The following is a 27,450-nucleotide window of genomic DNA, read 5'->3' on the forward strand; positions in this document are numbered from 1 at the left end:
AATAAGAATAAGAATAAGAATAAGAATAAGAATAAGAATAAGAATAAGAATAATATACTGCCCATCTATCTGGGTTGCCCCAGCCACTCTGGGCAGCTCCCAATAAAATATTAAAAACACAATAGAGAAGTTTCTTAAGAATTACTTCAGTACCTTAAAATGTAAAGGTGCTGAATGTAAAATGTAAAATTCTAGGACTATGTTTGGAAATGTGTATCATTTCTGTGAAAAGGCCAGCAAATCAGTCTCTCATTGGGCATTTAAATAGCTAAAGGGTTTCCTTAAGAATGAAAAATCTCATGTGATTATATTTTTTTACTGTGCTGATGGATTTGTTTTCACACTCAGATGAACTGAGATCTAATATTTACCATCGCAGTTGCTTGTTTAGGGTTCCCTTCCCACCCTTCCTTTCATTTTATCCTCCAGACCTCACATTTCCACATATCTTAATGCGCAGTTCAACTGCTAAGAGCGTGTCCAGAACATTTTAGAAGTAACACGGACAGTGCCTTGGGGCTACAAATGGATGCTGGTTGAAAGATTAGCTTATCTTTCAAGCTTGTTACCTGATTTTTCACCTTCCTTCAGGAGCAGTTGAAATTTCTTTCTGTTCTCTAGTCCAGTGTTTCCCAAACTTTTTTGGGCAACGGCACACCTGTTTACTGAAAAAAAATCTCGCGGCACACCACCATTAAAGCCCCGCCCCGTGACGTCAGCGCGCAGCGTCACGCCGGGAGGGACGCACGAAAGTGAAAGTTTTTTCCCTCCCCCTTGCCGGGGAACCTCCAAGCTTTGGGGGTGGGAGGAGGCAGCAGAGCGAGGGACTGAGGGACGGCGGCAACTGAGGCGGCGGCGGCTGTTGTGGTGGTGGCGGCGATAGCGGGCGGAGGAGGGGGCGGCGGCGGGGCTTGAGGAGCCGTCGCCGGGAGTTGCTGCAGCTCCTCGAAAGGCTTCTCTCAGCTGCGCTCAATCCGCCTCGGAGAGGATTTCCCCTCCGGTCCCATGCGTTCGTTTGGAGCATCGCTCCGGCTGCTCCCTCTCCCGCCGCGCAGGAGCGATGCCTCTCTCTGGCTCTCCCTCCGCGCAGGCTGAGGGAGGGAGGGAGGTGCACGTGTGACCCATCTCTGCTGGGAGACCAAACCCAGCGAGGCAGAGTCACGCGGAGGCGCCCAGGCAGCGCTGCCGGCTGCGAGGAGGAGCGCCAGGCAGCAGCAGGAGGCGCGGCCTCTCCTCGCCGCCGCCACCCCGCCTCTCGCCGCCCGACTCGCCCGCCTCCCTCCAGGCATCTCGCGGCACACGAGGCAACGTCTCACGGCACACTCGTGTGCCGCGGAACACCGGTTGGGAAACACTGCTCTAGTCTACATCGATATGAGAAAGTATAAACATACTAAAGGAGAATCTGTCATCAGTAATGGGCTGCTGGTGAATTTTGTTCCTAGTGAAGGGAGTCCATAGCACAGAGTTATCCACTAAGCACAAAATTTATGAAATGGGATATTCACTGGGAATGCTGTATTGAAGGCAATTAAAGTAAGGACACACACATAGGGAGGGAGGGAGGGAGGGAGGGAGGGAGGGAGGGAGGGAGAGAGAGAGAGAGAGAGAGAGAGAGAGAGAGAGAGAGAGAGAGAAGGCTGCTTTCAAAAAACCATAGGAGATAGAGCCTTTTTTCTCCCAGCCAAGCATTTCAACAAAAAACCTTTTCAAAGATTTGCAGCACCTTATTAGGACAGCGTTAGAGGATATGGACTTTTTCTGGGCCACCGAATTAACGAACCATAATATGAATAGATTTAGAAGGACTGAAAATATTTTCACTGGCTTGTCAGGTTGCTCACATGGAGTCTGAGACTCCTGCAGGCTTTAATGCTTCTTTCGACAAGGTAACATGTGGTGTTATTGGAGAAGGCAATGTGTGCTGAACTGATTTGTTTTCCAGTTCAATCTGGCCGTGGCCAAGCAGTGAGTCTGTGAGCTCATTTGCCTCCGTGGGCAGGGCCTGTTGCAAGACAGGTCCCTTCCAACTCTACAATTCTATGATTCTAAACTTCGGATCACATGCCATTTTGTTCTTCCTCAATTTGGCACCACATGCCAAAGCCTCTTGACAACGTACAATATCATCCCATATCAATGTAAGTACATCCCATATCATTGGTGCCAATGTGAAATCAATAAAACAAAGCCACAGCAAGGAGGACAAAGGGATGGAAACCAAAGAACCCTTAGCCCAGAAATGGAAGCAAGAAGAAATTCTGATGAAAGAAGAATGGCAGACGAAATTAATGGACTACGCAGAATTGGATAAAATGACAGGAAGGATTCAAAACCTGCGGGACCAGAGATTTACAGAAGACTGGAAGAAGTATATGAATTATTTGAAGAGCAACTGTAATCAACAAATTACGTTAGTAGGACTACAAGAAGTTTTGTAAGGAGAAATATACGAAGTGTTACAAAGTAGAAAAAGATAGAGATATTGGTAATGATTTTGAAATGTAATAGGGAAAATAAGAAGCGCATAGTAAGAGATTAGATTGGAAAATTTTCAGAGAGGACTGATGGAAGTAAAAAAAATTGATTAATATGTAAAAGTATGTTTAATTACTGTTGAAACTGATAGGTTAAAACACACACACACAAACACACACACACACACACACATATAACCAAAGAACCCTACAAGAAAAAAGCAGGCATCAACAGACTGACAGGGGAAAAAATTAATGATCGAGATAGCAAAAGCTGTTAAAATTATGACACGATAAAGCTAGCAAAAGCTAAAATGATTACATCTTGTTGCCGCCCTCCATACTTCAGCAGTAAGGCCTGCATCATTGATATTAGGGTCTAGGTAGGCACACAGACGCGGGTGGTGCTGTGGGTTAAACCATAGAGCCTAGGACTTGCCGGTCAGAAGGTTGGCGGTTCAAATCCCCGCGATGGGGTGAGTTCCCGTTGCTCGGTCCCTGCTCCTGCCAACCTAGCCATTCGAAAGCACATCAAAGTGCAAGTAGATAAATAGGTACCACTCCGGTGGGAAGGTAAACAGCATTTCCGTGCGCTGCTCTGGTTCGCCAGAAGTGGCTTAGTCATGCTGGCCACATGACCCGGAAGCTGTACACTGGCTCCCTCAGCCAATAAAGCGAGATGAGCGCCGCAACCCCAGAGTTGGCCACGACTGGACCTAATGGTCAGGGGTCCCTTTACCTTTACCTTTTAGGCACATAGAAGTAGAGGCATTCTGTTAGGTCAGGGGTTGAGAAACTCAGGTCAAGGGGCCAAATGCAGCTCTTCAGGCCTCTCGATCTGGTCCTCAGAACTCTCCCTTCCACACACCTTCTCCATAAGAGAAGGACTTCATGGGTTCTGCTTTGCACCTTAGGGTTTTGGCTTGGTTTGAATGTGCCCTCGAACAAATCTTTGGCTTGTCTAAATGTGGAATAGAGTGGGGTGTGTTTATAAACCTATCCTACTGTACAGAAATTACGGGGATGCAGCAACACTCAGAATGCCATCTGCTTCACTGGCACTCCTAAAGATATTGATGCCCCAAGCAAGGAAATGTTGTACATTAATGCACACAGGCAGTGTATGTTTTAAATTTTTTTATAATATAAAGGAGCAAAGCTGCTTTGGCAGGGGGAAATTTATAGTTTATGTAAATCTGTGCTTAACCATTTTTAGGCATGTGAGGTTGACCATTTCTCTGATGGCAATTTTTCTACTCAGGAACACCTTCCGCCCAGCTATTTTCCCACTCGTGGACTAGGGTAAATGTAGACTTGGAACCCCACAAAAGAGAAGGAAAGAGCTTATGGGGCAACCTTGAACAGAAAAATAGCTCAATTCACATCCATCTAAATCTGCATGATTTCAGTGGAATGTCAGCTGCACCTCCTCATTAATAGGGATTCCCACCCTCCTGTGTTTGACTCTACAGCTGGTCTGTGATCTGGAACTAATCCCACAAGTTTGTTGTACGCATGAAGGGCTCTCTTCATTGCTGAATCACACATTAATTCTCTCTCTCCCCCCCTCTCCCCTCCCTTTATATAAACCACTGACAGGGCCATTCTTTTCAGCTGCAGCAGTTCAAAAGCTGCCTACCAGACGTAGGAGGCAAAGTACTGTGTAAGTAAATGAAAGATTAAAATAATAAAGCACTAAAAAGTATTCTGTACAACAGCTCTGCCTTAGTATTATCCAGGTCTTACAGAGACTTAAAATTGGGCAGGTGTACATCATTAGTAGGTACCGAAATACACTATTTCTAATACATAATTCTAAATAGCATCTACATTTTTTTAAGCAGTGACATACCTGAAACAAAAAGTAAAAAATGCAAAAAAAAAAAAAAAAGTTCACTAGGAAAGGATGGCAAAGCTCCATGACCCATACCTAGGTTATTTGATTGTTCTGCTCATATGAACCTAAACACAACACCCTTTCAATGTAGCTCAGGTTGAGAGATAGCAACTGGCCCAAGGTCAGTTGTATCTGAATGGGATACCTGGAACATGTCATGGGTCCCAGATCAGGAATCATACAAAGCCTCCTACAACAGTGGCCCCAAGAAGGAGATGGATCCACTGCCTGGTCCTTGCCATGTAGATCCACTGTCACTGAAGCCCTCCTTGAAACTGAAGAGGCATCTCTGCTAGCAGACACTGATGACTGGACCACAGAGAGGATTAGGAAAGACACAAGGGGCCTTCTTGAAAATGTTCCCCCAACTTGAATCCCCACTGCCTAGAAGAACTGAACACCTGCAGGGAAAGGCACTGGCCCGTTAATTGTCCAGATGCACCACTCAGGCAGCAGGGTTCTCACCTTGATCACCCAGCCCAGACTATCTGTCAATTACTGCAAGGCACTGCTGAGACAACATCATATTGTCTCAGAGGTCAGGGCTGCCTGGGAGTGGGTCCCAGCCAACAAAATGGCTGGGGCAGGTTCCATGAGAGTGATGCACTGGGAGGGCCTTCTGGCAGTTCCCTCACTGCAAGAAGTAAGGTTACAGGGAACCAGGCAGAGGGCCTTCTTGGTAGTGGCACCCACCCTGTGGAACGCCCTCCTACCAGATATCAAAGAGTAGAAGACATATGAAGGCAGCCCTGTTTAGGGAAGCTTTTAATGTTTAACAGACCATTGTATTTTAATATTTTGTTGGAAGCCTCCCAGAGTGGCTGGGGAAACCCAGCCAGATGGGCGGGATATAAATATATTATTATTATTATTATTATTATTATTATTATTATTATTATTATTATTATATTTCTGCTTTGCATGCATGGCTGCTAGCCATGGTCCTGAACCTTACCCCTTGTCCAGGGTCCTGACTTTGCTGCAGTTTCCAGCTGATTCCAGAACTCAAAGTCTGCTGTTCTCAATTTGGTTTGGGCCACCGCCTTCCCTTGGAGCTGCACATCATAATGGATCAGGACGGATCCCTACAGCTCAGTGTTATAACCATTACACCACACTGGCTCTCCATACAGTCCTGTGCATATACCGTAGTGCACCTATTTGAAACTTTGGAAGATTTAGCACGGTCAGCAACACGCTATGCATGTGTGCCTTCAGTGTACAAAAACTGCAGATTTAATCCACTCACTTAGACTCAGGTGGCTGTTTTCCTTCGTGATCAAATCAGTGAGTTCTCTCAGTTTGCGATCTTAGTGAGGAGAGTATTTCTGGCTGTTCATGGAAAAGGGTATGTATAGAACCATATATAGAGTTGAAGGGGGTCTTGTAGCCCATCAAGTCCAACCTTCTGCTTGATGCAGGACATACAGAGCTAGAACATCTGATTGATGGCTGCCTAGCACCTTGGTGCTTGAAGAACTCCAGTGAGGCACAGCCCACCACCCCTCTAGGTCATTGGTTCTACTGAGAAACTGCTCTCACTATCAAGAAGTTTCCATAGAGCAGAGTAAGCTGCCTTTTTCTGAGTCTGACCATTAATCCATCTGTATTGTCTATCCAACAGGATGCGGGTGGCGCTGTGGGTTAAACCACAGAGCCTAGGGCTTGCCAATCAGAAGGGTGGCGGTTCGAATGCCAGCGATGGGGTGAGCTCCCGTTGTTTGTTCCCTGCTCCTGCCAACCTAGCAGTTCAAAAGCACATCAAGTGCAAGTAGATAAATAGGTACCACTCCGGCGGGAAGGTAAACAGCGTTTCCATGCGCTGCTCTGGTTCACCAAAAGCAGCTTAGTCATGCTGTCCACATGACCCGGAAGCTGTACGCCGGCTCCCTCAGCCAATAAAGTGAGATGAGCGCCGCAACCCCAGAGTCGGTCACGACTGGACCTAATGGTCAGGAGTCCCTTTACCTTTATTGTCTATCCTGATTAGCAAATGCTCCCCAGGGTTGCAGATGGAGATCTCTTCCAGTCTTACCTGGAGACGCTGGGAATGGAACCTGGGGGTGCTCTACTACTGAGCTACTTCCCTTCCCTAAGGGACCCTATTTGCCCCTCTGTTACTTAAGCTTCTTAGGACTAGTTCTGTACCATGGGATGGCAGAGAATATGTTTTTGCCCTCTTCAGTGTATGTATGTATGTATGTATGTATGTATGTATGTATGTTTGATCTAATAAACTTTTCTTCGGGACAATAATTTCCCAAAGCAGTTTATGATCACTAAAATGTGTTAATAACTATCAATAAAATACAACAGCAACAGGGTTTGCCTGGCTCCTCCCAGAATTGAGTTCCTTAAAACGCAGCCACCACAGAAAAGGCCTTGTTCCTTGTGCCCACTTTTGTTGATGGACATCTGCCATAAGATATGAGTAGGCTGTTATGGGTGCTAGGGGTCTTGAAGGTAAACTGGTCCCAAATGACACTGAACAACAGAGGTTTAGATCAGGGTTAGCCAACATGGTACCCTCCAGTTTTATTGTCAAACTACAACTCCCATAATCTCCTTCCATTGGCCATTCTAGCTGGGGATAATGGGTGCTGTTGTCCCACAACATCTGGCCGACATCACATTGGCTATCCTTGGCTTTGATTATTGTTACTCTTTCCATTTGGGAGATAAACAAAAACTGTACAGTGGTACCTCGGGTTAAGAACTTAATTAGTTCTGGAGGTCCATTATTAACCTGAAACTGTTCTTAACCTGAGGTACCACTTTAGCTAATGGGGCCTCCCGCTGCTGCCACCACGCCGCTGCGGCGCAATTTCTGTTCTCATCCTGAAGCAAAGTTCTTAACCCAAGGTACTATTTCTGGGTTAGCGGAGTCTGTAACCTGAAGTGTCTGTAACCCACGGTACCACTGTAAAAATATAGGCTCTCTTCTTAGTTCCTAGCCAATGTCAATTTGCTCTAAATATGAATAAAAGGCTGTATTCCCAGGTGTTGGGATTATGAGGGAGGGAGGGAAGAAGGGAAGGAGGGAATAATGAGATACAACCTTCAGAAAGCAAAGTTTATGTCACAGTGCATCAGAGCTCAAGGAGCAGAATTATCATCAATGAATTTGCATTCAAAAGATGCTGGCCTTCAAAGAAATTAACAGATATGTAACTTTTTATTCACCCAATACTATACACATGCTACCATATGGCTACAGATTTAATAAGAGAAGCTTCCAATTGTATAATACTAATTGCAATGCTGTACGTTCCAAAGAAAATTCAAACACAGAAGGTGATCAAATCCTCTGTTTGCTAAGTAGCTGTGTGCAAATTCAGTGAAAGGGCAGCTAGTTTACAGTGCCCAAACTTTACACAAGAAAGCTGTGGATATTTCCCAAGTACGCTCAGCTCTCACATTATATCGGTATCATCCTAAAGCAAACTGGTTAAATATTAACTTGAGAGAAACCTGCAGCAAAGGCCGCATACAAACAATATATTTAAAGCACATATTTAAAAATCATGGGAACTGTAGTTTGTTATGAGTGCTGGGAATTGTAGTTCTGTAAAGATAAGTGGCAGTTCCCAGGGTTCTTTGTGGGGATTTGTTTTAAATGCAATTTAAATGTATGGCGCATACACAGGCAAAATGTGCTCCTGATCAGGGCGCCAACTACCCCTGCCCTGTTATGCACAGCTCCATTCTTCACTTAAAGAGACAAACACCCCATCAAAGTCCCACCAACACAACAAAGAAACCCTTTCTCTCCCCAAGTAGTTCTACGTCCCTCTGATTATTTATTGGAAAACATTTCTAACTTCATGCAGAGATGGAAGCAGTGCCCATAATAGACAGCTGGTTGGAATACCCAGCACACATTCCAACGTATCTTTCAATGTACAATGCGCACACAGAGTTTGAAGGAAGTGAATCTCCTTCTGTCCTGTATGTTAATTCATACTAGTTCAGGTGTGGAATGATGGGTAAAGGATTTAGATACACAAAAGCTACTTAAGATAAGAGGATAGGTAGACAGAGTGGAAGAAAACAAAGAACTTGCTCTTTGCCACAAGTCTCTGCCTTCCAGTCAACTCTCCTGCCCTTGTCTTTCCCTTGCAAACCTCAGCAAACTTCCCATTCTCCCGGTTAGTCATGCTCTGCCAAATTTCTTTAGAGAATGTGCCTAGTATATCCCAAAGAAGGTATGAATCAATACAGATTTCTAAAGACTCTGCCCTTTACTCGATAAGAGGCTCCAGTTGTACAACATAGTGTTTATTTCTGTCTATTTGTTAAGATTAAGGGGATGTCCATATATCTATCTATCTGTTTTGTTTTATTGTAAATCACACTGGGATGTCTCACAAGTGATTTATCAATGAAATAAACAGCATACAGAGATAGTTCTTTGGTGCTGTCTCTTTGTGTGGCAAAGAAATAGAAATCTCAGCAAGGAGAGACAGGTGAAGACAGAGAGCTCTGCCAACGAGAGAGGGCTCCTCCAATGGTTCCCTTTGACTCCTAAAGGGTCACTAGGGGCTGATGTGGCTTCAGTGACTTGGAGTGTCTTTTACCAACTTTGGCTAGTAGGCCAGCTACAGCCATTCCTAGACAGGAATAATCTGGCCACAATGGTCCATGCATTGGTCCCCTCAGTACCTGGCTACTGCAATGCATTCTCTGTGGAGCTGCCCTTGACGTTGGTCTGGAAACTACAGTTAGTGCATCATGCTGCTGTGAGGTTGCCATCTAAGCTAGCCATCCTCAACATATATGTGGAAGCAGCTGCATTGGCTGCCCATATGCCACCAAGTGAGGTGCGGTGACTTGTTTAGAAAGTCCTAAACAACTTGGGAGACTACTTGAGAGACCGTATCTCCCCTTATCATCCAGCCTGGCCACTACGCTCCATGACAGAGGACCTTCAGGTGGTTCCAAGAGATCCTTTGATTTGCCTTGCATCTCCTAGTAGCAGGGCTTTCAGAGTTGTGGCCCCTTTGAGGTGTAATTCATTATCAATTGGGATAAGGCATGCTCCAACAACCTTCTCTTTTAGATGCATGCCCAAGGCCTTTTAATTTCAGGCTTTAGTGAATGAATTGTTAAAATCACTGTCTGCTGATCATCTTCTAGTGTTGCAGTGTTATTTTAGCCTTTATTTACTGTGTATTTTATACTTAAATTTGGTTTTCTGTACACCACTCTGATATATTCTAATGTGAGCAGCTGTCTTTTAAAATAAGTAAAATAAATAAGGAATGGGTGCCAAATGATGAGAGTGTTGGAGGAAGGCAAAGGGTTCCTCTTTTCTTGGACCATGAATGGGTGCAGATTTAGCCTCCACTAAATCTTCACCCCTCAACCAACAGTCTCTGTAGTAGAGACTGCTGCCTCCCTGCCGCCTCCCTTACCACCCTTGATTATTGCTACTTCTAATGGCTTATTGTGTAGAAGAGCTGGATAAGTGTAAACCATCACAGTGCCCCCCAAATTACTCAAAAACTACTTGTAGATGTCCCCCCAGAATATAGAGACTCTAGACTAATTACGAGGACCTGCAACTACAGGGACCACTGCTCTTTGTCCTTATGTCCCATTGCCAAGCACCAATATGTCTTCAGACCCTCGACCATCAAGATAATTCTCTAAGATCTGGGCTGCTTGCTATGACAATAATCATCTACCTCTGGAAAGCACAAGTATTCCCAGTAATGAGGGATGCAACACATTCTTTCCATCATAAAATTTGCCTGCTAAACTAGTATTTGTGTTAACTAGTGCGATGTTTTTGAGAAGGAAAGTGATTTCACCTTGAGCTTGATCATACTCAACGAGAGCCTTCTTCCAGAGCAAGGGTAGCTAATGACCATTTTGAGGGCAACTTTGAGGAAACTGTAGCTCAAGGGTAGAGCATCTGCCTTGCATGGAGATGGCCCCTGGTTAAACCACCAGCATCTCCAGGTAGGGTTCTGAAACCCTGGACAGCCACTACCAGTCATTGTAGCCAACGCTGAGCTAGATGGACCAATGAATCTAGCTCAGTGTAAGGAAACTTCCTATGTTCGTATTTGCCTGCCAAGCAATATTCTCTCCCACCCAGCCCTTGGCAATTTTGGGGGCAGTGACAAAAAGAAAAACAATGAACATATACATAGTGCTGAAGTGGATGAATTGCCCTCTCCCTGGTCACCAGGTGGATCATTTGATGAATGGAGAAGGGAGTGATGATAACCATCCCCAGTTGATCTCCATGGATTAGTTAAGGTGTGTGCATCTGCACCTGTCTGTGTGCCTACATGTGTGAATGTGCATCCTGTGTGTATGCATGAATTTGCAAGTGTGCATGCAAGTGTATGGGGTGGCCACACCCACTGCTGGCAAGCATATCCTGGAAGTTTGGTGATTGCCTCAATTAGATCAATCCCCCCCAGAAAAGATTAGCCACCCCTGTCCTGTGACTGCTAATAATGATCAGTTCCCTAGCTCTATTTGCTAAGCAAGACTCCAGCTGCAATCTTACTCATGACTTACTTGGGAGTAAACTCCACTGAACAGAGTGGGATTTAGTCCTGATCAAGCAACACATAAGATTGTACTATCTGAGTGACTTTCCCAAAGCCACCCAATGAATCCGGCAATTTAAAGCCATGTCTCTTGGGTTCAACTCCAACACTATCCACTGCATGACATCAGAAAACTCTGTGGGTTGGTCAGTGACTAAGTCACAACTCTGCTCATAAGAGAGCCTATGAACGCCACCATCTCTCCCCCTTATTTTTTGGAAAACAAGCCATTCTGACATCAAATGTCGTATGCTGGAAAGGAGGCATTAAAAAAAAAAGAAGTGCAAGATTAATTGCAATTGATTGATTGGCCAAGCAAAACAAAACAAAACCACACAAAACTTCAGTCTGCAAAGTTTCATTTGTGACAGTCTTCAGTTCGCTCTCCTTTCTACTTTGCAGAGGAGATGATTTGGGATAACAGATGATATTTTATAGGGACAAGCATGTTGCTTTGCCTGCATTTCACAAAAAACAAACCCTTCCCTATCCTTAGACAACAAGTCACTTACCAGGCCTATGAGTGATAATTAGAGCACCAAAGACCATCTAACTTAGTTTAACAGGCGCTGCTGTTTTGCATCAACCAGCAAGTGCCTTGAGAGGCAAGCTTTTTCCCAAACAGAGCCTGGAGTGTCATCTATTAATTCCAAGTCCTAAATGCAAGTAAGTCCTAAATGCAAGTAAGGAAAAAGGCAAAACATCCCATGCAATGCTGCTCCCCTGAATACTCGGTAGAATTCAAATAATCCAGAAAACCCAGAATACAGAATATAGGGGACTCTGCAAAAAGAGAGAGAGAGAGAAAGACTGAAACCTAGGTAGGACTGGAGTGACTTTCTAAAGGCGTCAAACTTTCCTTGCTGCATCCATTTCTTGGACTCTAGAAATTTGCTGGTGGGGTTTATGCAAAGATTTCCTGGTTGGTTAGCAGACAATCTCTCGCAACGTGGGGGGTGGGGTGGGGAGTGAGAGAGGTCACTGAAACAGTGTGAATAAAGAGTTTTCCCATACCTATATTTCATGCCCGTCTGCTTTGCAGTGGACTCTTTTAAGGAAATGTGGTGCTGAGGGGTAAAGGTCCCAAGACTGCGAGCGATAATCGCCACCGTCCGGAATTTCGCCCGGGCTGCATTGACTGAGTTCGGGGTGGTGGTGTTCTGTTTGCTGATGAGTCGGTCTTCCCCATTCCGGTTCTTGAGGTTGTGCTCCGTGCACGCGATGGAGACTTGCATTGCGCGCTCGCCGAGCCCTTCTTGACAAAAGAGAGAGGACCCCTTTCGGGTGGCAGAGCGCGACTGCGGTGCGCCGAAGGGGCCGGTCCCTCACAATGCAGCTGCAGGAGACTTCAGAAGGGCGCTCTCCAACTTCGGAATCTGCAGCAGGACGGAGGCGACCCGAGGCGCTGTCCCCCTCGCGAGTGCTGAACTTGCTAGAAAGCCAGAAACACCAAACGAACTGGCAACGCCGCGCGTCTTGATCGATCCTCCACACTTTGCAAGGATTCCTTCTCCCCGCTTGGATCCGGCTCTTAAATCGCCCCCTCCATTTGCTCTGTGGCTTTCAGAAACCTCGAGCCTGCATCGTCTTCACCGCAAACCCCAAGCAGCAGCATGGGGGCTGCTTCAATGCTGGCTTGACTCCGCTTGCTGGATCGAAATCAATGCAGGCGCGTACTGCAAAGATGCGTCTGCAACACCCGGTGGACCATGGAAATGCTGAAGGCGCAAAGCTCAGGAGCCACCAAGGAGCACCGGATCACGGGGCAGGTCTCCGCAGATATCCATCTGAGCCTTGGTCGGCTCCTGCAAAAAAGCCTCTTCGGGATTCCTTTGTCTTTTCCCCCACCCCCTGACAGCGAGGTGAAGCTGCACTGGATGAACCCGGCGCTGCAGCTGTGAGGCTGAGCATGCAGCGCTCCCTTTAAGAAGCTGGCAGAAAGCGGGAGAGGGTGGCTGGCTGGCTGGCTCCCTTTGTGTGCAGCAGCAAGCCAGGCACTTGCAATGGGTCGGGCTGCCCGGATAACTGGCAGCGCAGCTGAACGGAGAGGAGGTACCCCCGCCCCCCACAATCACGCTGACTGCGCCCAGCGATGCTCCAGCATGCTGTAGCGTCTCGAAGAATGCTGGGAGGGGAAAGGAATTACTATTCCAGGGCACGCTGCCGAATTAACTCCTTAATCCCTCTCATCTGCCTTGCTTAAAGCCCCCTCTGCCTTCGCAATCCGTCCCTTGCCAGGAGGGCCAGGGGTTAATCTCCTCTCCTCACAAAACAGGTCCCCGGCTAAAATAGATACCCTGTGGCACGCCCTTTGATCCCCGTCACACAACTCGCTGCAAAATCAGATTATCCCCAAGGACTGGGACAAAGGGAGGGATGCGTGCCGAGGCGCAGGGCGGTGTGAGTGCAGGCGAGAGCGTTCATACATCCGTCATGCGCTGGATTGCTGGTGCTTAGATGCCCGCCCGCCCACCCCCCATTGCTTAGGGTGACACTTTTGGCAGGCCACAACATCTGCTCCCCACCAAAGGGAATAAAACCCCACGTCCCCAAACGCCTGCTGCTTTGTGTAAAAAGGTTTGATCCTGCACATGTCAGCAGCTGGTCAAAGGCAGAGAGCAGCCATGTGTACAGAAGCTTCAGTCCTAATGAGCTGGAGGTTCGTTGTGGCCATTGGGCCACAGTCTCTGTCTCAACCTCTTAGCTCTCCATCTGTGAAATGGGAGCAAGAGCAGCCTGTTTTATGGAAAGAGCTGAGCTGCCAGTCCGTCTGCTTGACTTTGATTACCCCTTTTAATTGGTTTTACATATATATATATAAATGTAAACAATTTAAAGACTAATAAATTGAATTAATTAACTGATAATTCTGCACCGTGCTGGAACTGGGCCTTCTATGTGGTGGCACCTACTCTTGGCAACTCCCTCCGCTTGTCTCCTCTATTGTCTTTCTGTGTCTGCTAAGTACATTTTGCTAAAGCCTTCTTTATCCCAGTTGGTGTCTGTCTTGGATTTGCATTGGCTTTAGGTACAGTTGCTTTAAGCTGTTTTTTATACAGGTAACTCATAACTTAGGTGCATTTAAACTTGTGTGCATTGTGTGCTTTGACAAATATTTTTAAAGGGGGCAAAGAGGGGGCAGGCATCAGGTTGGTGGTAGAAATTTTGGCAATTCCACCCGCCATTGCACCCAATGTATTTTGACTTTATGCAATTTTGGCTTTAAGCAATGTAACCTGTCCATAAGTTGAGAGTTGCTGTATATGTTGTGTGTGTGTGTTATTATATTGTAAATTGCTTTGGGATGCTTCATGGGAAGTGATCGATAAATGAAATAAATGAAATAACAACAACAACAATAGTAATTTTTTGAATTAGTGTTGTCTTTTCATTGTGGTCCACCACACACACACACACACGCATGCCGGTTGTGTTCCAGGTCATCTTGCATGTTGTTGAAATACACCTAAGTCCTTCCCATCCTGTTCCACCCTCGTCTCACTCCACCACCTTCCAGGGCCAAAAACAGCATGCACATTGATGGTCATGCGCCAATCAAACACATGTAAAAAGGTTGCCACCTGTATGGTGCTTGGACACATAGCTTGAAATTCTCATGCACATTCAGGCTTGGTTCTCCTATCACATTTTAAGATGTTCAATGACAGAGAAACAGTTCCTGAAACAATTGCTGAAGTTGGTGTGGCAAGGTTTTTATTGTTATTTTATTATTTCTTGAATTTGTCAGTCACTTTATGTTTATCTTACAGCCAACCCTGGACTCTGGCATCCCTGAGATGCTCTGCAGGGATGGGACAGTTGTGCTCTTTATTCCAAAGAACAGTGTCAACAACTCTGTTGCCCTCTAGGAACCTAGACTCCAATTTGCTTGAATTTGTCTATCAAAAAAATGCATTCCCTCAGGGGCCTGGAGCAAAGCAAGCCTTGACTTGGGACTCAGCTATACAGCTGCAAATAAAACATTTTAAGTGTGTTGTAAATTGCATTATAGAAATGCGACACTAGCTGGCGGTGGTGAGCTATGGCAAATTCAATATATTTTTCAAAACTTTTTTTAAAAAGCATTTTCACAACTTTTTTTATATGTCTCTAGACTCCACCTTGGTTCCATCACAAGCTGAAGTACCCAAAATAAGGGAGAAGTTGCCCTTCACCAGTGTTCTGTGTCAGAACTTTTGTCACTCTCCTAAAATGCAAATGAAAAAGGGGTTTGGGGTGTTTTTTTTAAGTGTGTGTGTGAGTGAGCATAACCAAGACTTTCTAAGCCGCTCTGCATTTAAAATAGGCTGCATCTAAAATATCTCAAAGCTGACAGGACATTTTTTGTCACAGCGAAGTGTTCAGAATAAGGATTTGCTACTGTGACACTATACTCAAATACATGAAATGGCCAGTCAAGCGAAGGCCTTTGCTACCATCAGTCATCTGGCAATGCTGCAGAGCAGCTCTTGAAAATCTTGAAAAAACCCACCAGCTTAGCTAGGTAAGTGCAAGTGGGGTAGTTGACTGCTGAAAAATCAGAAGACCATGGAAGGGAGGGCTGACAAGCATTGGGAGGAACAAAAAACTAGGAAGGCACCTCCAGATGGGTGATTTTTTATTTTTTGGAGGGTGGGAAGGTGTATTCTGCAACATGCCATTGACACATGAATAGTACATTAGATGTGGATTTATAGTGGGCAGTTCACACTTCGTTTTACTTTATTACAGTTGATCTGCGATGCTTCCTGAATGATACTACTAGATTGCCATCTAGAGGGGCACTCTTGTAGTAAAGTGCAACAAAAGCGAGACGGAAAGTAAACACCCCGGAACATTTGCAGCATAAAAGGTTAGACCATTTCAACAGTAAAGTATGGGGAGTGCACTGAAAGGAAGCAAAGCAGTATAGTTCTTCCTGTCACCACCTTGAAAGGGTTGCAGGCTCAAAGAATATTGAAAGAAGGAGTATATATTTCTGTCCTGATACCACCAGGAACACAAATCAAGATGAATGCACAATAATTGGGATATCTGTAGAGGCCCCTAGACAGTCTGGAGTGCAAAAAGAAGAAGCTCCCATCATTTCAGAGTTACTGAAATCGGTGTGTGTCCTGTGATGTTTTGAAAAATATATAAAAATGCTACGTCAACTTTCTCCCTGAAAGTTTATAGTCCTTAAGCCTATGGCAGCATGTGAGCAAGGTCTAGCGACATTTTTTGAAGCTGGGGGGTGGGGGTGGAGTCAAGGTGGCATACAACTAAATTTTACTCAGAGATGACCCACCAAAATTTAATTAATTGAACTTACCCATAACCATTAATTTCAATGGGTCTACTCTGAGTAAAATTAGTTGAATGCCAGGGGAAGAAGAAGAAAAAAATGCAGCCTGTGTCTATTACAATCAGATTTGCATTTCATATAATTTATCTTGTTTCTCCCAAAAATGAAAATGCTACTCTGGCCTCGAAAATTTCATCAGACACTGCTCACATGCTGTCATAGCCTTAAGCACCAGAAGCTCCCTTTTTGAAAAAATTAAGAAGAAGAAAACATACTCAATGCCAATTTCTGTGCTTTTTAGCTGCACTTGTGTAGAGTAATCAGCAAACCAAAGGGACTGGCTCAGATATTACGCTGCTAAATATCCTAGCATCTTCAGAAGTCTATTGCAACAGAATCTGGTTTGAGACAGGGGTCAGCAAACTTTTTCAGCAGGAGGCCGGTCCACTGTCCCTCAGACCTTGTGGAGGGTCAGGCTATATTTGGGGGTGGGGGGGGATGAACAAATTCCATTGCCCCACAAATAACCCAGAGATGCATTTTAAATAAAAGCACACATTCTACTCATGTAAAAACACGCTGATTCCCGGACCGTCCATGGGCCGGATTTAGAAGGCAATTGGGCCGGATCTGGCCCACGGGCCTTAGTTTGCCTACCCCTGGTTTGAGACCAGACATGCTCCAAGAGTGAAGCAGTAACAGTGCACTCCACTTAAACACAAAATGAGTTTATTGAGTATGAAAGATGGACAGCATCTATATAACACACCCTGCAACTGAGAGATAGCAGGCGCCACAGCCATTGCATAAGTGTAAAGTTTTCACCAACATATGTGCATGCCTTTAAAGCAACGCAAAATCCATTGCTACAGATAAACAGGTTTAATCCCTCTTCCTCAAACAGGCTCACAAACTTCTCACATGTAAAAAAAACCAAAAACTTTTAGCCAAGTTCACCAGACTAAGAACATCTTAAGATAAATAGGAATCCTTGGCTGCCAACACTCACGGCTCCTTGTCCTTCCCCAGGAATGGAGGACAAATTCAGTTTTGTTTCCATTTGAATGATGAACTACCTAAGTCACACTCCTTGAATCAAAATGCAAAGCAAAAAACCCAAAAAACCCCAGCTGTCCTTCAACATTCACTCGTCTCCAAATTTTGTGGGGTAGTTCTCCAAACCAAATAATAAGTAGTAAACGCATATCTTGGGGTGTGTGTGGGGGGGTGGAAATGCATCTATTAGTAAAAAAAATAACATACAAAAATGCATTACATTATGGAGCGTGACTTGCAAAAATGTGCATATTATTTATTTATTTTACTTACATATTGCATTTATAACCTGCCTTTTCCTCCAAGGAGCTTGAGGTGGCATACAAGGTTTCCCCGCTCCCCATTTTATCCTCACAACAATCCAGTGAGATAGGTTAGTCAAAACCACATGTAAAAATATGTTTATTAGGAAAAATCTGAACAAAAATTCTGATGAATTTTCATGATTTTTAACAACAACAACACATTTCTGCAGAATTGTGGAGAACTCAATTGGAAAAAAATGATAAAATAAAATAACTGAATCTGGCCATCTAAATTTTTGCCTTTTTGGATTGTTTTACGACCCCCAAGCTATATCCCAATATATATTTGAAGTAGTAGTAAAATGTCCCTCAACTAAACCTAGGGTGTGGAGTCGGGAGAAGTCTGCTTATGTGGATCATTTTTTGTTTGAAAAATACTATGGAGAATGTTTCTCCCAGTAAGTTCTTAACAATGCCTTGGACACATAAGCATTGCAGGGGCAAAAATCAATGTATTTCGTGGGATATTTCTTGTCTCAAGCTTTTCTTTCTTTTGTTCTCAATTTAAAAAACCTCTGAGCCTTTAAATTTCCACCAATGAGCCATTTGTTGTTGAAAAAATCTTCCCTAAACACACGCTAGTTGGAACAAACACACACACAGCCCTCAATAGCAAAAATCAAGAGACCATGGGATATTTTCTGTACCAGAAAGAAAAATGTAAAGAGCATATAAACATAAATAATTATATCTGTATGCTGTCATTCCACAGTTCAAACCACACTCAAAGGTGGCTTGCATCCAGAAAAAAGTGCATAACTACAACATAACAAAAGTAGTTATGAACAATAAATAAAACGTAAAAAATATGCAACCAAACTGAACAATTTCCACATAAATAACAGGAAGATCTAAAAAAAAAGAGATACAAAAAACCAACAGTCAATAACTCCACCCCAAACAACACCCTATCAAGTGCTGAAACAGCAAGTATCTGAAATTTGGCATCAATGTTTCCTACAGTGCAGTCCTTGAAGGACTATGTCATAGGTCTACTTTTGAGTAGACTTCTGCAATGAGCAGTGCACCTGTAAGCTGCCCAGAGTGGCTGGGGAAACCCAGCCAGATGGATGGGGTATAAATAAAATAATACTAATAATAAATATTATTATTATCAGGGTGCAAAACCACAGTGCCAAAGGTCCGAGATAACAAGCACTATGTGTTAAAAACAAAGCAAGATGTCAAAGCAAGTTGCTGAAGACACAAAGAGCTTGTCCCCAGCTGGAGATTCACATGTCCAGCTTCATCTTAAGACTTTTAAAAATTCTTCTTTTACCTTTTTTGCCTAAGGACCCCCAAAGCTGCCTCTGAGCACACACACCGCGACATTGGGCACAAAGGCATTTAAATGTCATTCATTATATAAAAAGCCACTTATGCATTAAATAGCAAATGCAGAAATCTGCATCCGTAAGTTCCGTAACTATATATATCCCCCTGTGTTCTTCATTCCATTTCTCCGTCCTGCAACTGCTACAATTATGTATCTTTTGTTATGCATGATGCTTTGCTTATCGCACTGAAGACAGTAAGGCGCAGAGTTGAAAAGAAGAGAGGAGGCAGTGGAAAATCCAGATGCAAGGCTAATTGGAACAGTCGCAGCACAAGTGGTCCATGGTGCCAGATGGAAACATCATTTTCCCTTTAGAGCCGAGGATGCAGAGGATGGATAATTCCTTAAACCACTTTCCTGATTAGAACCCCAGAGTCCATCTTTCCTGTAGGTTTGCCTCAGCCATAGAGCTAAGGAAGGCTAGAGTCACACACAATTTTCTAAACTGAAAAAACACTGTATTGTTAGGTACCAGAGTCTATTAGTGAATAGCAGAAATTAATAAACAGCAGTATTTAGATATTTAGGATATAAGGGGGAAATACAAGGTGCCGAGGACTTTCTGGTTTGCATCGCCGCAAACACAAAAGTGACACAAAAAGGGGCAAAAATAGTGCGGAAATAGCATCTAGAAATCCCACAAGGCTTTGCAAGCGCAATCCCAGGAGTCTTTGCACAGACCTTTGAGACCTGTGTAGAGTTGAAGTTTGAACAAGGGTTTAGAGGGAGCAATTGTGGTGGAGTTGGGTGGATATTTTTGGGTTTTTTAAAGGGTTATTCAAGGGTTTCCAGAGGTTTAGAGGCTTTTTCAATGGTGTTCCCAATGCAGTGGTACCTCAGGTTACAGACGCTTCAGGTTACATACGCTTCAGGCTCCGCTAACCCAGAAATAGTACCTTGGGTTAAGAACTTTGCTTCAGGATGAGAACAAAAAACGTGCGGCGGCAGCGGGAGGCCCCATTAGCTAAAGTGGTACATCAGGTTAAGAACAGTTTCATGTTAAGAACGGACCTCCAGAATGAATTAAATTCTTAACGCGAGGTACCACTGTATACACAATTTCACTTAAATGCATGATGCTTTGGAACGTAACCCAGGCATAAATGGGGAGTTGGCTGTACTAGGCCATTAAGGGCCCTTGACAATGCAAAGGAATTGTCCTTTCATGCTGCTCAGCAAAGTGGACAGAGAGAGGGGATCAGGAAAAGGTTGCCAGGGTAACTGGGTGTGATGTCACAGGAAGATTTTGAGCTTTTTGCACCAGGCTTGGAAGAGCTGGGGCTGAAGGGAATGGGCTGTGTTACGCAAGGAAGAAGTGTTGGGAAGAAGAAGAACAACAACAAAGGAGAGGGCCATCTTGGCTGCTGGCTGAAAAGGCAGAAGCCTAGAGGCTGAGGAACATGGCTGGCTGCTCTAGACTCAAGCAGCAGGGAGGGACTTTCTTGAGATGACCATGGTGCAAGATCTGCAACTCCTTCAATCTACGCTCAGGTTGTATATTTGTGAATAAACCATATATCTTAAAGTCACTACAGTCTCAACGGAAACATGACCCTGGGTGAGCACCGCTCTGCAGAGATTGAGGGCTGGCGTGCCACCTTTGTAACAACATTATGGGAGGACCATGATGCAAAGCAGGGGGAGGTCACTCTGCCCTGTAACCATATGGTGTAAGCCCTACTTGTTTTTGTTGGGATACTTCCAGGGAGACAAAAGCGATCATGCCCCCACGTCGATTCCAGACGTGTATCGACCTCTGTAGACACGCAGTATCATTCAATTAGCAACACGAGCTCCAGAAATAGCTTGCCACATTCCAGAGCTGGTGCACGCTCTATCAGCAGAGAATGCACAGTGAAAGATGCACGCAGGAGAGCATTATTTACAATTTTATTCAGCGTTGGTCAGAACAAAGAAAACATGACTGCCTGCTTCGGTGTCTCAGGCACAGAGAGAGAAAACGAAAGCATAGACAAAATATAAACTTCCTGTGAACAGGAAATACGCAGACTCTGTGACTCACAAAGCCTGCTCCCTTTTAAGGTGGAACGGAAATATCCTAACAGTTTTTTTTACTTAAGTGGCTGCCCTGAATTTGACAACAGAGGTGCCAGGCAGCTTGTATTGGAAGTGGGATTTGACTAGCATCATCAATGCTCACTAGGTCAACCTCTCATTGTGATTCTGTTTGATTTGGCTGTAGTTTCAATTCCCTCCAGACCTCTTGAGTTACGCACATAGGGGTCAGTATTGCTGTTGCTGTTCCTCTCACCCAGGTCTTAATATTGACCACTAATGAGACTGATATTCAGGGACTGAAGGAGAATCAAGCCTACCTCCTTTAGTAGCATCCTCAGCAAGCAGCCATACAGAATGACTTTGGCTACTCTAGTTGCAGAGGCTAATCAGCCTGGCATGGGACAGAGGATACGGTATGAAGAAACTTTCCAGCTTTGAATGGTTGCAGATGCCCTTCTGTCATTGCCTACGCAGATGGCTTCTTAAAGAAACCCATCAAATCACAGCTGTTGAAAATGTTAGAGGAATGTTGTGGCGCTGCTACGAGCAACCTCCTCAGAAGAGTTGGCAACACGCAGCTTGCTTGCTTGGTTGATGGATGGCACAGCTGCGATTCAGAGTCACACTGAACGGTGAAAGAACACTTTATGATTTAGCCAACTCTGCTCTACAGTCCATTGTTAGATCTCATACAAGATATTATGTGATTCATTGGATTGACACTGTCACCATAGAGATCAGCTTGTCAACCCAGAAGGGTTTCTTCAGCTGAGCTGAGGGAATCGTTGTGCTATCTACTCTACTCTGAAGTTCAGCAGAATGGGATGTCCCTATTTTCTTCGGAGAAACATTGGAGGGTATGTAATAGCATTAACAGTGCTGATGACAATAATAAAACTCTTCTTAACTATGCAGGTCCTATCAACGTTTAGGTAAGAGGGCTGCTATCTGCCATAGAACAATGTACCCCTTAGTGTGATAACAGCTGCTCTAGCAGAAGGCACCAAGGTAATGATATTGATGGGATGAGGACAGAAATAGAATAGGCCTGAGCGAATCTGCAAGAGATGTTCAGGTGCCAACCTTGGTGCTGCTGAAGTTTACCCTTCTCCGTGGGTTGTGTGTTTGTAATCTGCCAGTTCCACTGGGCAGAGGGAAATGCATACCCAAATGGCCTCAGAAGAAAGGCCAGAATCCCACTGTGACTAATGCTGCCGCTGAGTTGCACAAGAGAACAGTAAATGGCTTGAAGAGATTACATCCCTCTCTGATTGCAAGCTGGAAGAAACAGTGTTTCCTCACACTATTTCCTGGAGCGTTGCCTAGGACGGCTCATTTAGTTCCGTCTCCTTGAATTCAAATGACTAGGCTTTCAGAATGAACGTGCTGCAATCCTTTATGGAGGGCAAACGGGCTGCTGTCAGCTCGCTTCCTGCTCCTTTGATTGGTTATTCAGACTTACATGTACAAAGCACATTATCTGTGCACCAAACACAACTTGACCTTTGGGGGGAACAGCCGTAGGATGTTAGCAAAGGTCCCAGCTCCAGTCACTGGCATCTCCATATAGGACTGGGAAAAGAACGCTGCTTAAAATCCTGGAGAGCCTCTGCCAGTCAGTGTAGACCAGAGCTTTCCAAACTGTGCATTGTGACACATTAGTGTGTTGGCTGCAGTGTGTAGGAGTGTCACGTGAACACTCCCCATCCTCCCCCTGGGACTGGAATGGGAATAGTTTAACTTCCAGTTAGCTAGTAAAACTGAATTACTGTGTCACAAACTGATACATGTCTAAAAAGTGCATCACAAACATGAAAAGTTTGGAAAGCTCTTGTGTAGACAACAGTGAACTAGACGGAACAATGGTCTGACATTGTGTAAGGCAAGGAAATTTTGTCTTTTTAATTTTATTCTGGAATGACAAATTACAAGAGGTGTTAATCCCTTACATTTCATTAAGATAGATTTGACCTTTAGCTTTAAGACCATCCTTCACTATATTTTGTAATCTTATAAGCTGCCCTTGATTATATTCATTTGATTATATATATTTTTTTACTCTGGGTCAACAAAGAGCACTTAATTAAAATCACCCAGATGTTTGAATCACATGATACAAAGGCAGTGCTTTCTCCAGGGGAGATGCAGGGGTACGCATACCCCTAAACATTTTGTGAATCTAAGTTTGGCCTCATTGCGGGGTAGTATTTCAATATGAGTAGGAAAATGAGAGTACCCCTAAAAAACCCTCACTGTAAATAGGTAACCTGTAAAATGTAGTTAATTGTCAGTCAATAAGAAGTCCACAAACACCATTTGGATTTCAATCGGAATATAGCATGCTGCTTCGCACAGCAGTCAGTGTATGAGCCCTGCAAATTTGGTTATTCTGAACTTGACATTCTGCGTGCAACTGAATTTTTTTTAATGAAGCACTTATTTTGAAGTATAACCTCATATTATCAGCAGTGCTATGTTAGTTGCAAATGATATGAAACAGCACATCTGAACAATTTTTTCTGACTGTTGTGGGAATTCTCTTCTGACTTTAATTGAGATGACTGCGTTTTGCATTGACAACCCTGGACAGGCATGCCAGTTTCCACCCAACACTGTGGGTGCCCGGCAGATGTGTGTGATGTCACGTGTGTGTGTGACATCACACATCACTGCCACAGTGGGAGGGGCCAATGGAGTGGCCCACCACAGCTGCAACGTGTTGGGTTGCCCGGCCAGGCACCCACAGTAAAAAAATTGTGGGTCCCTCAGCAACCATGGCTCCCAAGAGATGACACCTATGACCCTAGATCTCTCTGGGCAGCAAAATCCAGGAGCTATCTCTATCCAACTCTTCCAAAGCCCAGTCAACCTGGTCCTGGTTTCAGCAGAATCTGGTCCACAGCCTTAGCTGAAGTGGCAGTGTGCCATTCGCTGTACTATATTAGGCCCTACTGTTCCAGTCCACGGTTCTAAAAATGTTAAATCAGGCTCTCTGAAGTGGCACACTTTCAAAAGGCCAGCAAGTGCACTCCTCCCAGACATCTCTTAAAGGGCAGAAGCATAGCGCCAAGACAAGGTTGAAGCAGTGTACTCCCTGCTAACAGCTGCTTATTGCAGGTTGTAAATAAAAGCAGAGTTTCCAAAACTCCTGTGAGATACCCTCTCGCACAGCCCAGGCGGCACAAGTAAGATTCAATAAAGCCAGTGGGACTACCTGTGAGTAAATTTGCATAACCTAACATTTATGGTGGGAAAGGGTGCCTCCCGACTGTCACTGTTTTGCAGGGTGGATTCAAGCACATTCCAGAACTTTAGGTTTGCACAGTTAAAGTTCTGTGCCGCCCTGGTGCAAAAAAATTGTACGTGCACTTTTTGCAGTTAGGAAAGTGATGAGGAAAATGCACTGAAAAAATGGAGTGAACAAGCAATTAAAGGGATGACATATAAATACCCCATAAGCAATTCAGGATGAATCCTTATTGTGATATAACCACCCTATAGACAAATCAGAATCAATGCTCAATGAAGACCGCAAGCAAAATAGGATGAAAGGTCAACTGGGAGTGTACAAAGGCATGGAATATTGCGATATTGATCATATATACTGGAATGATATGGTGTTATGGTCTGAATGGTCTCTCAAGGGTGTCCCTCCCCCCTTCCTGCAAAAGAGGCAAAAACTGGTTGGTCAAATTTAGCCTGGCAGACCCCCTTTTACAGAAAGGTCAGCACCAATGGCCCTAGAAAGGTCTTTCCTTTGTATGGCTAAGGAAATGGCAGGATAATTTATGCGAGGGGGCTTAGCTTCCCCCTCCCCCTCACAGCTACAGAAATGTGCTAATTTGATGGGGGAAATGAGCAGTTCAGAGTCAAACAGAGGCGCTGCAGATCAGAGAGCTTAAAAGGAGCTCTGGAAGCATTTTTAGAGTGTGAGATCCACCCCCATGGGAGCAGTAAACTTTGGGTTATTAATCTGTGAATTGCCACCTAATCTCAACCAGTATATTTGTTAGGTACCCCTGACCATTAGGTCAAGTCGTGGCCGACTCTGGGGTTGCGGTGCTCATCTCGCTTTATTGGCCAAGGGAGCCGGTGTACAGCTTCCGGGTCATGTGGCCAGCATAACTAAGCTGCTTCTGGCAAACCAGAGCAGCGCACGGAAACGCCGTTTACATTCCCGCCGGAGTGGTACCTATTTATCTACTCGCACTTTGATGTGCTTTCGAACTGCTAGGTTGGCAGAAGCAGGGATCAAGGAATGGGAGCTCACCCCATCAAGGGGATTCGAACCACCGACATCCTGATCAGCAAGCCCTAGGCTCTGTGGTTTAACCCACAGCGCCACCCGCGTCCCTAAGTATATTTGTAAATTAATGCAAATGCCAAAAACCCCACATAACCTGGCTTCGAAGGAAACCAAGCATCAAGGTAAGCCCTGGAAGACTTGAAACCTTGGCTCTCAGAGAATCAAAAGGACTATACGTTTCTTTAAAATAAAATAAAAAATGCTGCACAGGCGAGACATATCCCATCACACATGGCATGATTTTCACAGGCATTGCATGTGACATTGTGGGGTCCCCTCCAAAAGCACAATCTTGTGTTCAAATTTAGCCTCAGGAAAATCTGGTCAAGAAGTCTTTCTTTTTGGGTTGCTGGCTCCAGTGAAGTCTCTAAATCCAACTTCTGTGAAGAGGAAGTTAGCAAGGATAAATAAATGTGTGCGTCAGTATTCAATTGGCTATGAGGAACGGCTAAGGGAGCTGGGCATGTTTAGCCTGGAGAAGAGGAGGTTAAGGGGTGATATGATAGCCATGTTCAAATATATAAAAGGATGTCATATAGAGGAGGGAGAAAGGTTGTTTTCTGCTGCTCCAGAGAAGCGGACACGGAGCAATGGATCCAAACTACAAGAAAGAAGATTCCACCTAAACATTAGGAAGAACTTCCTGACAGTAAGAGCTGTTCGACAGTGGAATTTGCTGCCAAGGGGTGTGGTGGAGTCTCCTACTTTGGAGGTCTTTAAGCAGAGGCTTGACAACCATATGTCAGGAGTGCTCTGATGGTGTTTCCTGCTTGGACGGGGGTTGGACTCGATGGCCCTTGTGGTCTCTTCCAACTCTATGATTCTATGATTCTATGATTCAATCTTGCTCCAAATATACACACCTGCGTGGATTCTCACATCCACCCCAGGTCTTTGCAAGCTATCCTATTGACTTAATTGTGCTATCTGTGCCATCCAAACTCAAAAGTATGTCTTGCAGGAGATGCACAAACTCCAGCATGCTTGTAATTTATGCCATCAAAATGTTCCAGTGTTTAACTGGTAGCCAGAAATTGACTGTATTTGCACTGTTATGTTTTTGCACAATTATTTATTATTTCATATCCCTTTTTTATTGTAAGGAGCTCAGTGCAATATATAGCTTGCCCCCCCTTTTATCTTCACAACAACAGTGCAATGAAGGTTAGGGTGAGTGATGGAGACTGGCCCAAGATCTCTCAGTGAGGATTCAAACCCAAGCCTTTCTGGTTCTAGTCAGGCACTACGGCACAGGGGCTTTTACTATTGTTTTGTGGTTATCCAAGTGGATAGCTCAGTTGGTTAGAGTGTGGTGCTGATAAATCTAAGGTTGCTGGTCCGATCCCCATACGGGGCAGCTTCATATTCCTGGATTAGATGATCCTCAGGGTCTCTTCCAACTCTACAATTCTATGATGGGACCACTAGGCAGAGAGTACATTTTCCCCTTCACCCGCCCTAGTGGGTGCTGGCAGTTACAATCCCATGTTATTTTGATTGACAGTACTAGAATCCACGAGAATACCCATCTGCTTTTCATAGCTGCCTGGGGTGTCTTCATCTATGAAATTTAACTGGCAGCCTTAGCAGAGAGTGCTGTGTTTGAAGTGACAGAAAGATAGAGACCCTTAAAATTCCAATAGGCACATGATAGATCACCACCCCATGCTGCAGGGGGAACTATAAATGCTGATATGCCACTTAAGAAAAAGTAATAGGCAGTGGCTTTTGAGCTCAGCGTTAAAATATAGTTCAAACTCTGGAACATTTGGAGAGCTTCTTTGGCTTACTTTAATTGGATCAACTAAACTTATAAATCTCCCAGGATGAAATATATATCAATCTGTGTGTCAGCACCTGCTTTCAACTGAGACACCCTGAGGACTGAAAGCACATTGATCAGTGATTGCAGAGAATTTAAAACCTAGCAATGCACGGCTACCGAGAAGTAAGCCCTACTGAGTTCCTTGGGGCTTACTTCCAAAGATGTGGATCTAGGATAGAATCCTACATTTCACATATCAAAAGGGCTTCTTAAATACATGTTTCTAAACTTGCACAGTTTCAGTTTCCTAAATATACGGAGCAATCACTTAAAGGAGAGGGTAATCTGCTTCTCGTTGCAATTAATATTTAAGCTACCTCTTAGGAACAGTCGCTTATAATTTGAGAAATATGACTTATGGCCTGAGCCCATGATCAGA

The 27,450-nt window shown here is 44.5% G+C and overlaps 1 protein-coding gene across 2 annotated transcripts in view; it reads right to left on the reverse strand.

The window, feature by feature from the left end:
* KCNAB1 (potassium voltage-gated channel subfamily A regulatory beta subunit 1) overlaps positions 1-27,450 on the reverse strand; it is a 217,664-nt gene that overhangs the window by 168,271 nt on the left and 21,943 nt on the right. The window contains exon 1 of one of the 2 annotated variants that reach the window (XM_081190503.1): positions 11,955-13,691. The exons of the other annotated variant lie outside the window; for it this stretch is intronic. Coding sequence (XP_081046629.1) covers positions 11,955-12,175 — 221 coding nt within the window. The 5' untranslated portion in view covers positions 12,176-13,691. Of the gene's footprint in view, positions 1-11,954; positions 13,692-27,450 lie in introns of those variants that run through there. 2 annotated transcript variants of the gene reach the window in all.

This window comes from Podarcis bocagei (assembly GCF_964188305.1).
Source record: "Podarcis bocagei genome assembly, chromosome: 4".
Lineage (NCBI taxonomy): Eukaryota > Metazoa > Chordata > Lepidosauria > Squamata > Lacertidae > Podarcis > Podarcis bocagei.